We start from the raw sequence: 16,523 nt of genomic DNA on the forward strand, positions 1-16,523 counted from the left end.
AGGGTGAGTAAAAATAATGACTGAATTTTTATTGTTGTCAACTATTCTTTTAAGTAGCTTCTAATTAAGTACACTACTTTTTTCAATTATTTGGTCAAAAATAGGCTACTGTAAAAAAACAGTAAAATTGTGAAATATTACAATTTAAAAATTACTCTTTTTCAGTTTTTTCCTCTGTCTTTTTCCAACTCAAATGCACTCGTACACACTTGTGGATGTTTTTGTGTTAAAGGTTTCACGTACACTTCATAAACACCTTTCTTTCCTCTAATACTGTAGCTGTTCTGACATTATTGACTTGTTGGCTGTTTTGGGACTGAAGACATGAATGATTGGAGTAACACGAGATGAGGCATCATCTCTGTTTCCCAGCATTCCACTGGCTGCCTGATATGGGCACAACTGATCAAGGGTAGGGGGTGTCCCGGTGTCCCAGTGAGCCAGCAAGAAACCAGACACCTTCCCCCTCTCGCACATGCACACACACATACAGCACAGGCCCCATCGCGCTGTTCAAGCACAGGGTCAGAGCAACTGCCTGCTGCCTCGAGCGATTAGGCAAGCACACAGCACAGAGACATGAAGACGGTGGTGTCTCATCTCCCTAGCTGTGGTTTCACTCTCCTATCTTAGTTTCCAGTGAGTGTGGGGTCAGCGAGGGCACACAGCCATGTCTCTTCCACTGGATATACCTACATTGGGGACGCTGGGGAAACAACTCATCTGTCCCATCTGTGTGGAGGTCTTCACGAAACCTGTGGTCATTCTGCCCTGTCTGCACAACCTCTGCCGCAAATGTGCCAATGAACTGTACCAGGTGTGTACCAAGTCACTCGGAGGATGATGGTTTGTGTGTGGATTTAAAAACATTTTGTATTAACCATCTGAAACATGTTTACATGTTCTTTTTCAAGCCTTTGGTAAGATGATAATTTCTCAAAATAGCACCTGTGCACTTGATATACATACAGTTAATCTGTACATGACATGAGCTGCCAGTTTCCTTCATAAACCAAAGTGTTTTATGTGCTAAGGTGCTATTTGAATTTTAATTGATAACTAAGTTGGATGGTCAACAACATGTAAAGGCCCGTTCACACCAGTAACATTAACTATATTAGCGTCCACACCAATGGATAACAACATTCTGTCTTCTGCCACTTTAAACGCTCAAGCAGGATGGATTCTCACTGGCTGTGAATATTTTTAATCATTCAACACCTGGAAAAAAAAAATCTGATTTCTCTGTCTTTATCATTATTGTTGGGGTATAAGTTTCCATATTCTCGTACAATTAGAATGATTTTTAAAACTTTACAGTTGTAGTTATTACTATAGATATATTTTTTTGGAGTGAGCGGGCCTTAACTAACTAAAGTTATGACTGCAGCACCACCGCAACCACAAACACAGACAGTTTTCTAGTGACCTGTCGTGCTGATATGTGGAAACCCAACAGGTGGGGATTGCAAATGTCTAAATTCAATCCCCAGCCTGAAATCTGAGGCATAAAAATAGGTGATGGCCTACATTTGATGCATTTGAGCATTTAGTGCTCATGCAGCACACAATGGACATATTGAGATGAGAGATAGTCCCTTGTAACAGCTATATGTCTTGTCTGCATAATCCTTCTCTTCCTCTGCCCCTAAATTAACTTTGATACCTCACCAGTTTTCTTTTACACCTCCTCATAGGCAAAGGTTAAAAGCCAAGCTATGTATCTGTCATATGGCCAATTTACATGGGAGAAAAATGATGCCATCTCTGGCTGCATCTTCTTATCTGCATGCTTATCTTACTTTTTTCAGATGCTACCACATCACAATTATCAGATAGCTATACATAGCATCCTTCACATTATGCTGATGTCTAAGTTGGGAAGGTGGTCCAAAGGGACGCTAAAAAATGCTAGTTGATCCCTGTTATTTTAGGAACCAGGGTTGGACAAAATTCTGAATTGAAGTAAAGGCCTACTTGCAATTGTTGTCTAAGAATTAAAAAATGCACAAGAAGTTGAATCAACATTTGAATTGGATTGACGGGAAATTTGCTGAATTACAATTAGAAGAAATTCAACAGATAATGTAATTGAGGGAAATGCAGTCTTCCACTCTGGTCCATAAACCGGTAAAGCATATAAAGCAAACCTTTTTTTACATTTAAAAAAAAAAATTATAATAAATACACAAATACAACTTTCAAAAAAGGCTGTCAAGCTTATATTCATAGTTGAGCAACCTTCATTTTTAGTTAAAATTACGCTTCATGGGGTCATAAGAATTTCTTAGAATTTCAATTCATTTTAATTCCACTTTCTTAAATTCAAATTTGGATTTCAATTCAAAAATTCTTATATTCTCAAATTAGAACTCAATTCAGTTCTGAATGGTGCAGAGCCCTGCTAACTGCATACACTTGACCTCTGACCTCTCAGAGTGAGTGCAGTGTCACTCTGAAACTGAAACCAAGAGCATGTTGTGGCATAAATATATTATCTTGATCCTTGATGAACGTCCAGTTGTGCATCTCTGGTAAATAAATAGCAAATAATTCAGTAAATAAATAATTCCCATCATGCCTTACAACAACATTATAATTGGACCAGTGATGGTGCTCTGATTCACACTGGACCCATAAGCCTCAGCAGCTGAGAGCTATTAAAGTGTGAGACTATTTTAGGATATTTTGTTTGCAAACTCTATTTCATGCCCCTGTCTCTATTGATTAAGACAGGACACACAGACCAAAACATAGGCACACACATGCTCATCTTACCCTAGAAAGGCACACAGTGTAGAGAGGTACATGAAAGTCCAATTAGTCTAACCAAGTGGTGATGATGTTATTCAGTCTAGTTGACCGTGCTAGCCATTTCTTTTCCTTTTTTCTTCCTTAAAAAGACGTATGTAGTGAATTATGAAAAGTGGTTTCAATTGTCAGTTGATATAAAATATCACAAATACTGCTGACAGCTGAAGAACAGCATGCTGAGTAAGATGTGCAGCCATCTCTCTTCCAGGTTGGAATCGGAGGACGTTTTCGCTGCCCTTCCTGTCAGCATGAGGTTGTCTTGGACCGTCATGGAGTTTATGGACTGCAGCGCAATTTACTCGTGGAAAACATTATTGATGTTTACAAACAGGAGTCTGAAAGGTCAGATCAGGGGTGTGTTGAATAACTGTCGTCAACAAAGATGATAAAGTAAATGTAAGTGCAATCTGTACTTAAAGGGTTAGTTCACCCAAAAATTTTTATTCTGTCATTAATTACTCACCCTCATGTTGTTTCAAACCCGTAAGACCTTCGTTCTTCTTCGGAACACAAATTAAGATTTTTTTAATGGAGTCTGAGAGCTGTCTGACCCCGCAAAGTCAGCAACACAACTGAAATGTTTTCAAGTCCAGAAACGTAGCAAGGAGATCTGTAAAATAATCCATGTGACATCAGTGGTTCAACAGCGTATGCTGTTCTGTGTCAGCTGCGTCACACGGATACGCTGTTTCCGTTCAGATCAAATCACAACAACGTAGGAAGCACATCCGGCGTGACGCAGCTGACACAGAACAGCATACACTGTTTACGTCCAGCTGATACTCTCCAAAATGGCGCTACAGGGTGACACGGAGGAGACGAATTGTTAAATAAAGTCGTTTTTATTTTTATTTTGCGCACAAAAAGTATTCTTGTGGCTTCGTAAAATTACGGTTGAACCACTGATGTCACATGGATTATTTTACAGATCTCCTTGCTACGTTTCTGGACTGAACATTTCAGTTGTGTTGCGGTCTATGCAGGGTCAGACAGCTCTCAGACTCCATCAAAAATTATGTTAATTTGTGTTCCGAAGATGAACTAATGTCTTACGGGTTTGAACGACATGAGGGTGAGTAATAAATGACAGAATTTACATTTTTGGGTGAACTAACCTGTTAAGGCTTTTATGGCTCTGTATGATATATTAGAATATGGAATATAATTTATGTATTAAAGTATGGAGCCCATACTTGAGTTTTTATACTGAGACGCCCAAACTGAGCAAAAAAAGAAAAAAGAAAAAGTGTGATCTGTTGCAGATGCTGATATTTATAAGACTAAAAAGTTATGTGAATTATGATAGCTTTCAATGTCAGTTAATTATGTCAGATCTTTATAGCAGTATAGCAGAATAAATAAATAATAAAATGCATATAAATATCAGTTGTCACTCTATATCTCCTTAGTAAGATGATAGACTGTAAATGCTTACTTTAATGATCAGAGCTCTGTAGTTGGTGCAAAACTTAAAAAGCAATGCAGTACAATGACGATTGGGAAATGGGCAAATAAACATTCCACAAAAGCCTGATGTATCATATTTGATATTCACATCTTAACAGAATTTAAGTGTTTATCTTGAAATATTACTAACGGTATCAAAGTTATTCTTACTTACATAAATCAGGTAATAATATAACACTTCACAGTAAATACTGTATATACCACAACCTGGAGGGGAACATTTTTACAGTTAAACTGTACAGTTTACAGTAAAACTTCACTGAAACAGGTGTTTCAGTGATGTTTTGATCATGTTGATCATTTAGAAGCCTTTTTGTCCAACAAATGTTGGCTTTACCCTAAAGGCTTTATATAGAGTTAATGCTTCTATCAAATGATTTATATAATCAACTAAAAATTCAGGGCTATCCATGAAATGGTTGTGGCCATATATAGACCCTTCACCCAGGTCTGGTGATGCCTGTGGTTGTTGGTATATATGGTGCATTTTTTTTGGAGGATTAAACACTTTAACTGATCTTTATTTTATTGTAATGCTATCAATGTGTCTCCAGCTCTAGGCCTCCACCGAAGCCTCCTGTACAGTTCAGCTGCACGGAGCATGAAGATGAGAAGCTTAATATTTATTGCATCACGTGTCAGGTGACCTCCTGTTCTCTCTGTAAGGTGTTTGGGGCCCACAAAAACTGCCAAGTAGTTCCCCTCCCTGATGTTTACCAGCAGCAGAAGGTATGATCTTCAAGATATTTGTGTTGTCATGTTACATCTTGACATTTTACACCAAATAATTAATTTCACCTTTTATAGTTATTTTCACATCTCTTCTGATCAATGCTGCCAACTTTACAGTTGAAGAAGAAGTGGAGGAAACATCTGATGAACCAGAGTCAGAACCTGAGTCTGACCCTGAACCTGAACCAGTGCTGACCCCAGAACCTGACCCTGAACCATATCAGGATCTGAAATCAGAGGGTTCTGAGATGACGAATCCCACGCCGGAGACAGCAGAGGACACTTGGGGACAAGCAGACAGTTGTAGAGACATCAGAAAAGTGGCTGTGTGTGAAAAGAATGGCTTAAGCACTTCACAGGTACGTTCTTCTACTAATGTGTGCATCTACACTCTCAGTCAAAGTTTTCAAGAACATTTTCTGCACTTCAATAACAACACCTAACTTGAGACTTGTTAAATAAAAATGTCTGCGGTATTTGAGGTTATTGAAATATATATCAACAATTGCTTCTTTTCTGTCTTTCCTTTAGATTGTCACTCTAGTCCTTTATTTCCTGTGCTTTCTGGTCGTCCTACAGACAATATGGGGAAACATTCAGTACCTTATTTGTATATAGCAGAGGTGAAGAGACATAGTCTCCAGGTACTAATAATGCTCACATGATATTTTGAATAAAAACAAAGCCAAAATTTTTTGTTTAAATGGAGGAAGGTTTTAAGATATATTGGATTATTATCATGCCTATATGTTCTGGCATAAAAATAAAGTTTTCTGCTGACTGGCACTAGAAGCCTGTGAGCGTCGCACTAGAAGGACTGAGCCCTCCAGTGGTCACCAGTGAGATGATTTGTCTCTGATTCTCCTAGCTCAATGCTCCAATAAAAAAACAAGAAGCTCATAGAAAGAATGATGACTTGCTACTGGTCTCTTCCCTTTGCTTCTTGACAAAATCTTCTTTGTGTTTGTGCAAACAATTAAAACTTTGTGTTCACTTATTTTAGTTTTTTGTTTGCCCAATAACGTTGCCTATTCTTGCTGTGATAGTTAGTGACAGTTCTCGCTATTTGTTAGACTAGTGCTCAAAGGCTATATCATTTTAAACACCTGTTTACCAATCTGAATTGACTTTAGATTTGGTTGTAATGAGATGAATGGATGAATAGTTGTTAGAACTGCTGAATTTGTTTGAATGAGTGTAATCTTGGCTTGAATTAAAACCCAGTGTTTTTCTTTTCTTTTATGAACAAATTATGATTAAATTAACAAATTAATCAAATGTGGCCACAGCCAAGTTGTAGGAACACATTTTTAATTTGTGACACAATATTTATATTTTGCTCTGTATGATTAACATCTAATTTAAAGTTGACATGAAACAGAAGTTGCAACTGTCTTTTCTTCCCTAATGTGTATATCCCAGTGAAATGGTTTCTCAAATGAGTAAAAATGTTGTCCATCGGGAATTAATCGATTGTTGTTTGGACTATCAGAATCAGAGAAGAGATGACATTGCAAGGAAGTTGGAAGTTGTTTTTATTAAAGATTACAAAGGCACATGATAAATTGTTTATAACACTGCAATATTCTATAAAAAATAATAATGTGCACGGATAAAGCAATTTATAATAAACTGCAATGTTTCATAAAAATAAGAATTGTCCATTTTGATTTTGTGATGACTTTATAGCAGGGGTGATTCTAGGATTTTTTTCAACTGGGGGACATAAGAGGGCCAATTAATACAGAGGGGCTGATCTTTTGTATTGACGTTGTGTATTTATGTAGAACTGTATCCAAATCATTTATAGTTCACTATAAGCTTTAAAATCAGCAATAAACAGTGATACCTTATTATCCTTTAATTAAATTTTTTCACTGCTGTAAATCAGAACGGTCAAATACAATTTGTGTTAACTTTTCAACTCACAAAAATGATAAAACTTAACATTAATGCTTTAATGCAGGGCCAGTTGATGAGCTGATGAGTGGCAGTTGATGGTCATCAGAAGGTTGGAGAGAGAGAGAGAGAGCGCTCTGTGTGTGTGTGTGTGTGTGTGTGTGTGTGTGTACGCGTTTTTATGACAAATGAGGACATACATTTGTATAATGACAAAGGTATGACATAGGCATTACAAGGAGAAGGTGACTTTTCAGGACATTACCCCATGTCCCCACTTTTCAAAACGCTTATAAATCACACAGAGTGGAGTGTATTGAAAATCTGAAATAGCACAAAGTTCCCTGTGAGGGGTAGGTTTAGGGGTAGGGTTGGTGTAGGGCAATAGAGTATACGGTCTGTACAGTATAAAAACCATTACGCCTATGGGATGTCCCCACTTTTCACAAATGTAAACCTGAGTATATCTTTTCTAGTCCTTTCTATCCTGCAGTGTTTTATTTTCAGGTTAAAATTTTGCTCCACATGGCTCACCAACAGAGCAAGATGAAGGCCTAAAGAGGTAAGCTGTTCTGGAGAAATCAAGAAAAATGGTAGAGAAGATCAAAGAACTTGAAAAATTGATTACTGTTTCAAAAGAAAAAGGTGATTCAGCCCTGGCCTCAGCAACCGTGTCTGAATGTGGTTTTCATTTCTAATTAAAATGAACTGCATTTTTACATTCTTAGGAACTAAATATGTTTGCAGATGGTGAGAAGTACTGTAACCAGCTGACCAAGCAGAAAATCAGCATGAAAGAACCGATATCCAGGGTATGAAAGAGATGTTAAAGGAGGACAAGAATGTTGCCAATGCTTAAAGTGCTCAAAACTAATGGACCTGAGAAGAGACTTGGAAGGATGGGAGTCGATTCTGGCAAAGTCAGAATAGGATAAACAGGTGAAAGCAATCAAATATTTTACTAAAATATGGTTGTAAATTCCCCACACAGAGGTCATGCAGCACAGACTTGGAAGATCTCAGCATTAAATTGAAGAAGATAATAGCTGCTTTTTTGGGGGGGTACCAGTAGAATATATTTTTTATGAATGTGATTAAAATACTTAGATTTCAGTTCCATGCAGAGCGACTATTAAAAAATGGAGTCTGAAATGTGAGGAGCTGCAGACAGACCTTGAAAGCTATCAGAAGGAATGCCATTTCTAGATATACAAGCTCAGGATTGCTTATGAGGAGTTCCTTGATCATCTGGAATCTGTTAGAAAAGATAAAAAGTAATTTCTGGTATTGCAGGCTCTCAGAGAATTTTTAAAACTCCTTATACAAACATCAATTAGTATCAGTGACAACTGAACTAAATGTTCAAACTAGTGCTTTCAAATGATTAATCGTGATTAAATCACACCCAAAATCAAAGTTTTTGTTTACATAATATATGTGTGTGTACTATGTATATTTATTATGTGTATATAGATACACACACATACAGTATATATTTTGAAAATACATGTATTTACATGTATATATTTATATTCATATAATTTATAATATATATAAATGTATTTAATATATAAACATAACATTTTTCTTAAATATATACACGTATGTGTGTGTATTTATATATAAATCATAAATATACACAGTACACATATATATTATGTAAACAAAAACTTTTATTTTGGATGAGATTAATCGCGATTAATTGTTTGACATCACTAGCCAAAATAATTTTTTGTATATTATGATATAATGTATAATTAATTTTTATAAACAATGTTTAATTTTATTATAATGTTAACATTATAATAAAATATTATTACGATAATATTATATTATTATATTGAATTATAATATATTTTTGTTGTAGTTGAGTTATTATAATTACAGTGATTATATAATTTTAGCCATCCAACATGCAATATGCATATTTTTAATTATATATTGTTGTTTAGTTTGTGTTTATGTATTATTCATTTATTTATGTATACATTTTTTTATTTAAAAAAGCAATATTGCAACTGTCACTGATAATGCGTTGTTGTATGGAAAACAACAAGTCTTTGATCATTTTTTTTTTTTGCTTGCAAAATGCATACATACACATATTCCATGTGTGGGGACATTGTGGGGACCAAATGAACCCACAAAGATAGTGAAACCTGACATATTTGACCTTCCCCACAAGTGAAATAAATTATAAAAAATACTGAATTACTAGAAATTGAAAATGTAAGAATGCAAAAAAGGTATAGGTTTAAAGGCAGGTTTAGTGGATAGAAAATATCATCAGCTCAGTATAAAAACAATAGAGGTCTATAGCAACTCCCTACAAAGATGGCTGTACAAGTGTGTGTGTGTGTGTGTGTGTGTGTGTGTGTGTGTGTGTGTGTGTTTGTGTGTGTGTTGTGTATGTGTGTGTGTGTGTGTGTGTGTTGTGTATGTGTGTGTGTGTTGTGTCTGTGTGTTGTGTGTTGTGTGTGTGTATTGTGTCTGTGTGTTGTGTGTGTGTGTTTTTGTGACAAATGAGGACATACATTTGTATAATGACAAAGGTATGACATAGGCATTACAAGGAGAAGGGGACTTTTCAGGACATTACCCCATGTCCCCACTTTTCAAAACGCTTATAAATCACACAGTGTGGAGTGTATTGAAAATCTGAAATAGCACAAAGTTCCCTGTGAGGGGTAGGTTTAGGGGTAGGGTTGGTGTAGGGCAATAGAGTATACGGTCTGTACAGTATAAAAACCATTACGCCTATGGGATGTCCCCACTTTTCACAAAAACAAACCTGTATGTGTGTGTGTGTGTGTGTGTGTGTGTGTGTGTGTGTGTGTGTGTGTATGTAAATCCTGGGGCTGGGGCGTCTTGCCCATTCAAAGTCCCAGATTTTTGATCCAAGTGGATATAAACGTGATATTAATGATTATTAACGAGTTTAATAATGGGGATCTAAAGACAATCATAAATCACAAGCTACACAACATCTTCATAATCTCTATAGCTAATAGTTAAATGATCAAATAAACCGTTTTACATGTGGTGAATGAAGTTCGAGGTTGCTGCGGTCATGTTCGGTTTGCAAATTTCTTTTTATGAATATGGTCAATTTCGAAGTGTTTATATCCAAATAACATCTAATTTAAAGTTGACATGAAACAGAAGTTGCAACTGTCTTTTCTTCCCTATTGTGTATATCCCAGTGAAATGGCTTCTCAAATGAGTAAAAATGTTGTCCATCGGGAATTAATCGATTGTTGTTTGGACTATCAGAATCAGAGAAGAGATGACATTGCAAGGAAGTTGGAAGTTGTTTTTATTAAAGATTACAAAGGCACATGATAAATTGTTTATAACACTGCAATATTCTATAAAAAATAATAATGTGCACGGATAAAACAATTTATAATAAACTGCAATGTTTCATAAAAATAAGAATTGTCCATTTTGATTTTGTGATGACTTTATAGCAGGGGTGATTCTAGGATTTTTTTCAACTGGGGGACATAAGAGGGCCATATAAGTGGATATAAACGTGATATTAATGATTATTAACGAGTTTAATAATGGGGATCTAAAGACAATCATAAAACACAAGCTACACAACATCTTCATAATCTCTATAGCTAATAGTTAAATGATCAAATAAACCGTTTTACATGTGGTGAATGAAGTTCGAGGTTGCTGCGGTCATGTTCGGTTTGCAAATTTCTTTTTATGAATATGGTCAATTTCGAAGTGTTTATATCCAAACAAATAATTTTCGTAGATTCTGTCTACCCCTGCATTGTTGTGTTTACACAGCTTCATGCAGCTGCGGAGACTCTGGACGCCGCTAGTCTTGCAGCTTCATATTAGTTTATGTCGAAATTATTTTTTAATGATTTTTTTTTTTTTAAGTTTAATTACAATTCTTATAAGGTCATTGTCGAGTCATGCTGTTCGATACTGATTTACTTTCGAGTATTCGTTCTCAAGTCAAAGTCATTTTCTCCATTCATTAAACCTTTAATCTTTAAAAACGCATCTCTGAAGAGATTTGACTGAAAAATCCGTTCACTAATCGCACATCGCTAATAATAGAATTAAGCTAAAGAATCATCTAGCCGTTTGGTTTGATGAATACATCGACGTCTGCTTTTGGCTGGGTATAAAGTGCAACTGGAAATGTGCATTGGAAATGACATGCTTTTCTTCAGCACTGATCTGCTAGATTTTCCTAAAACAGTCTCTGCGCGACTGTGTTTCTCAGCTGTTGTGTTGACGTCATCTCAGCGCGCCGGAAAGAAAGCGCACTTGTGCAGCTCTTCAAGCTGAGCTGGCTGATCGCTCGGCGTCTTCTGCTGGCTTGTCAAGCGTTTTTGGATGCTTTGATAGTATCCAGAGGGAAGTTACGTATTTACGCATCGCAGAGCTTTTTCCCTCTGAGTTACGTAACTGTCAAGACAACATTTTGAAGATCTAAACCGACGACATGGATTCCGCCAATCAAGGTAAACAAAAACTAAGCAATCAAACACGACAACACTGGATTGATACAACCGCTTATACGTTTATAGCGTAATTTAGAGTAACTGTAGCCTTATCTCTGGATCCCAGCGTAGTGAATGTGTGGTGGTGAAGGGGAGATCAGGGCAGGGCAGGCGATCAGGTTACTAATGCGTAACAAAAACACATCGAGGCTGAGTGCAGGTGTTTGCGTTACTATAATGTGATTAGCATCGGAATCATAGATGATATCAGGGAAATTATTGTTCCCTTTCTTGGTGTTTGTCGTGTGCGCTTATGGCGTGGCGATTTTCAACATGGATCTGGGATAACGTTATTATTATTAAACCATTAGTAAAGACAACACCACTCCTTTATCTGTTGTGCCACATTATGTGATGCTATTTAAATAGGCAGTTTAGGGTCAGTAAGGGGCAGATGACATGTCTCATTAATATAGCTCAGACCCACGTGACATCTCTTTCACAGACCTAAATTGAGCGCTTGAACTGTACACACGTGTGTATTGAATGGCCAAAATATATATATATATATATATATATAATTTTTAGCAATAAAGCCCTACTATAACTTTTAACGCACCCTCAAAAGGCAGTTTTGGGCCAATAATGCAATTTCTCCTGTTAATGTATCGTCATATCTGCCAAATTCATGGGTTCATATCTTCAAAATGCTACAGTAAAAATGTCAGAAATTTTGCATGGTGACAATCAAATGCCTTGGGAATAAGACTCCAGGTTAAAGGGGGTCATATGATGCGATTTAAATTTTTCCTTTCTATTTGGAGTGTTACAAGCTCTTGGTGCATAAAGAAGATCTGTAAAGTTGTAAAGACTAAAGTCTCAAATCCAAAGAGATATTCTTTATAAAAGTTAAGAGTTAACCGCACCTACCTAAAACGGCTCGTTCTAACACGCCCCCACATGTCTACATCACTATGTGGAAAGATTTGCATAACGCCGCCCAAATGTTCACACAAAGAAAGAATGTGTAACTTTTGTTCTCGCTGTAGTATTGTTGTTGCCGCCGCCATGTCCAGAAGACACTGTGTTTCGTTGTGAAAGCAAAACTACTTCGTTTGGCCTTCCAAAAGAGGACGATATCCGCTTCGCTTTTTATTTACATTTCAGAATAGTTTATTATTCTTTTCCTAAAACAGATCCAATAGTAAAGGGTGCCTAAAAAAGCGTGAATAAGAGTAAAACACATGGTCGCTAAGTTGAGCTGATGACACGTTCAGTAATAAATAATACTGTAATCATATTGTATGTGCCTTTACATGGTCCAATTTCGCTGCTAATTCAGTGTTATTTGCATTTAAAAATTATTTATTTAATTTGAAAACGGCAACAAAAGCAGCATGGGCCATTAAAAAAAACGTGAAAAAACCCCCCAGAAAATCCACACGGTCCTTAAGTTGAGCATGAATATGAAGCTACGTGGAAGCGTCATGTTTTTTAAGGTGCAATGGATAGCGTCAATAAATAGGATAAGAAGCTGAATTCAGCCTCGTTTTCTGCTGTTTATGCTTTTACCTCTGAATGTGAGTTAGATAAAATGCGTGTGTGAAGAGTGATCATAAGTTCATGGTGACAGAATAAATAACATAATTAAATATTGTAACAAGGGCATTTTCTTTCTGTGGTGATGTATTTACTGTGGAAAAGTTAAGTTTGGGTGGAACAAATCGAATCGATTTTTTTTTGTGTGTGGTCCAAAGCGATTTCAAGAAAATAAACTTCTCTGATCACATTTATTTTTTACAATTCTGTTTAGTGTTACGGAAATTATGTACTTCATCTTTAATATATCATTCTCTTTCAATCTGACAGACATCAATCTGAACTCTCCACATAAAGGCCTGGGCTCTGACTCTCTCTCAGACATGCCTGAAGAGAAGGGGGCGGCTGCTGTGAGTCCAGGGACTCTCCCTCCGGGTCTGACAGAGGAGGAGGCAGAGGAACTGAGACTGGAGCTCACCAAGGTAAACACCTACAGCCACTGCATGACCAGGGGTTTGAGAATGTGCTCATCATCTCCAATATGTCTTCAGATTAGGGCTGTTATTTTAACACTATTAATTCAGAGCGATTCGTTATAAATTGAGGTAACTCATACATTCATGTTATTCAGTTATTGTTTACTTCTTTACTAAATACTTTTTTGCCCCACTGTATGTGGCGATGTCAGAGAAGCTGGGCCAGTGGAATGAGAAGGTTACAGGATGTGATATGTGAGTGTTTGACCGCATTGGCACGTATTTGCAGTGAATGCATGAACTCCTCTCACCCACTCGACCTGTCAATGAGAGTGGAGCATTCGAACACCTGAGTCCAGCATGTTTCAGGAGGAGACATAACTGCTGGCTTGGGGGGTTTTCTGCTCTGGTGATCATAAATCAATGGATGCAGTGCATCAAATATAGATTCAAGTGTTCAAATGCTCCACCCCTTGAGGGGTTAAATGAACCATCCATATCAAATACAGCCTAACACAAATAACCAAAACCTGTCTCTCAAACGAAGATTGATGGTGTTTTAAATACTATGATCTGGTCTCCTGTAGCATTGACTCTAACCTTCTGTACAATGTACATATTTATAGAGCTGGGTCTTGACACAAATTTCACGATTCGATTCTCATTCACAAGCTTTCGATTCGATTACCATTTCGATTCGATTCAATATCGATTATTTTGGACATATATCAGGTACAGTACTTGCCAAATTTTCAAGGAATAAAAAATCTCAACTAATGCTGTAAAATATACATGAGAGTCAGTTGGTACTACATTACTATAATGTTGAAGGTTAAAATTGACTGATTTGTAGGCTATACAACTGCTAAAATGACACCTAATGAAGTTTTTAAAATTATAAAGTTACAATTACATAATAATATTTCTACTTTAATTCGTTATTTCTTTTTAAAATATAAACATTTAAATGGTGTCTGTCATAAAAAAATTTATGGATTTATTCAAACAAGTTAAACATTGAAGTACAGTAACAATTATATGTTATATGGTGCATATTTTTAGTAAAATGCCCCTCTCTACAGTTTATTTTTCTATCTGACTAATGAGTTTATGGTCACCGAATATGTTTTTTCTAAATGTAAAAAATGTGTCATGTAACGTCACAAGTCATTATTGATGTCTTTACGCAGCTGAAACACTGATTGAGCGATTACATACGGATACGGATTGTAAAGTTTTCTTTCTTTTAACTTAACTTCGGATGTTTAGTCATGTTTATTTTGTGCTGAAACTGGTATTAATGTGGAGGAGATGATTGATTCACGTGCGCCTCGCTCTGCTGCGTCTGTCGAACAGAGGCGCTCCAGCAATCTGTCACTTCACATTAAACAGCGCCAAAACGGCATTTATTGTTTAAATACTGCAATACAATGGACAGAATTTGAACTCTGAGACTGATTCATATTTAAAGTAGGTGCGGGAGGTGCGCTTCAATGTTCCGTCCATTAACTGAAAACAGGCTAGACTAATCGATTCTTGGGATTTAAGAATCGATATCGTTCCGTAAAAATGAGAATCGATTAATATTGACATATCGATATTTTTTTACCCAGCCCTACATATTTATCAGTCCCATTAATTCTCCACTCTACTAACTGAAACTTTACATAGTATTGAAAGACAAAGGCTGTTTATAGAAGAAAATTGGATCTTAATTGCCACATGAGGAAGGACAGAGGTATTTTTGCTTTTTAGTTAAAGTGGGCGCCTAAAACACTGAATCGTGTCTCATATATTTTTGACTCTTTCTGTTTTTTTTCGCTTCACAGTCTCTTGGTCCACCCATGCAAGTAGTACTCCTCCATTTCTGAAACACTCAAGAACATACAGCTCTTTGCTTCTTTAAAAGTTATGCTGCATTCATGTACCATGTCTGAATCATCAGCTGCTGAAGTTCGAATCAGCTGTTCACATCCTTGCCTGTTCAAATGATTTGTTTCTATAGCAGTGCTGCAAATAGAAATGGCTACATTAATTCACCTCTTTTATACTACTGCTAAAAAGATAGAAGTTTGGGGTTAACATCTTTTTATTTTTAAGTATTTGAAAGACATTTCTTAAGCACACCTGTCTGCATTTATTTGATCAAAGATGTTGTGAATATTTTCGTATATTTTAAAATGTAATTTATTCCTGTGATGCAAAGCTGAATTTTCAGCATTGTTACTCCAGTCTTCAGTGTCACATGATCCTTCAGAAATCATTCCAATAAGCTTGATTTGATTCTGAAGAAACATTTTTTTATTATTACCAATATATATTATATATTAAAACAGGTGTGCTGCTTAATATTTCTGTATTTTAATGTAGGTTCATAAAATTCAGGATTATTTGATGAATAGAAGTTATTGCTGTCACTTTGAACACTTCAATATGTTCTTGCTAAATAAAAGTATTAATTTTTTTATTTTTTATTTTTTTTTTAAATCTTACTGAACCCAAACTTTTGAATGGTATTGTATGTACTTTTACAATATATTGAACAAAAAAAGGCACATTAGGTTACTCTAACTATAATAAAATAGCATATCAAACAGGTTCTTAGCTACTGCTAACTGTTGAAGCAGCTGCCATTTTGCTTGATTTACCATATCTCAGAAAGGTCAAGCAAGAGAAATCAGCTCTTTGACAATTTTTTCATGGTTTTAAAAAGTTAACAAATTGTGTTGCAGTAATATTGACGGGTTTAGCTTTATAAACAGGGCTGTTGTCAGAAGGTAAATCTGGAATCGGGTCCTGTGATGAGACTAAAGTTGCTAAGGTCCTCTGTGGTTTCGCCCGGGTCCCATGACTATTAGCGGCAGTCCTGATGTAGTTGCGGGTTCATAAACCTGTCAGACAGGCTACGTTATCACGAGTGTGTGAGAGATCTCCCACTTCCCTCTTTACACACAGAAACGTCTACAGAGAGGGCATATGTTTGTGTAAGGAAAGTCTTGTCAGGTTCAGATGAACGAATGCCACGTCTGCAGCAGTACAGGCCAATTAATGCTTCCTGAAACCATTCTGCAGTTTTGTGCACTTTCTATAGCCATGAATATTACATCAAGATCCACTTTGCAAT

At 36.3% G+C, this 16,523-nt stretch overlaps 1 protein-coding gene across 1 annotated transcript; it reads left to right on the top strand.

Moving 5' to 3' along the window:
- Positions 1–670: 670 nt before the first annotated feature.
- LOC107563674 (tripartite motif-containing protein 54-like) lies at positions 671–5,016 on the top strand. The gene is made up of 5 exons (XM_016248607.1): positions 671–828; positions 915–920; positions 2,097–2,118; positions 3,023–3,156; positions 4,842–5,016. The coding sequence occupies exons 1-5, from the start codon at positions 671–673 to the stop codon at positions 5,014–5,016; spliced, it is 495 nt and encodes a 164-aa protein (XP_016104093.1).
- The last annotated feature ends 11,507 nt before the right edge of the window (positions 5,017–16,523 follow it).

Source organism: Sinocyclocheilus grahami, unplaced genomic scaffold (assembly GCF_001515645.1).
Source record: "Sinocyclocheilus grahami isolate Dianchi unplaced genomic scaffold, SAMN03320097.WGS_v1.1 scaffold885.1, whole genome shotgun sequence".
In the NCBI taxonomy this organism is placed as follows: domain Eukaryota; kingdom Metazoa; phylum Chordata; class Actinopteri; order Cypriniformes; family Cyprinidae; genus Sinocyclocheilus; species Sinocyclocheilus grahami.

Coding starts and splice junctions, on each gene's coding strand:
- LOC107563674 (XM_016248607.1), top strand. CDS start 671: ATGTCTCTTCCACTGGATATACCTACATTGGGGACGCTGGGGAAACAA. Junction 2,119..3,022: donor AAATGCAGTCTTCCACTCTG/GTCCATAAACCG, acceptor TCTCTCTTCCAG/GTTGGAATCGGAGGACGTTT. Junction 3,157..4,841: donor TACAAACAGGAGTCTGAAAG/GTCAGATCAGGG, acceptor CTCCAGCTCTAG/GCCTCCACCGAAGCCTCCTG.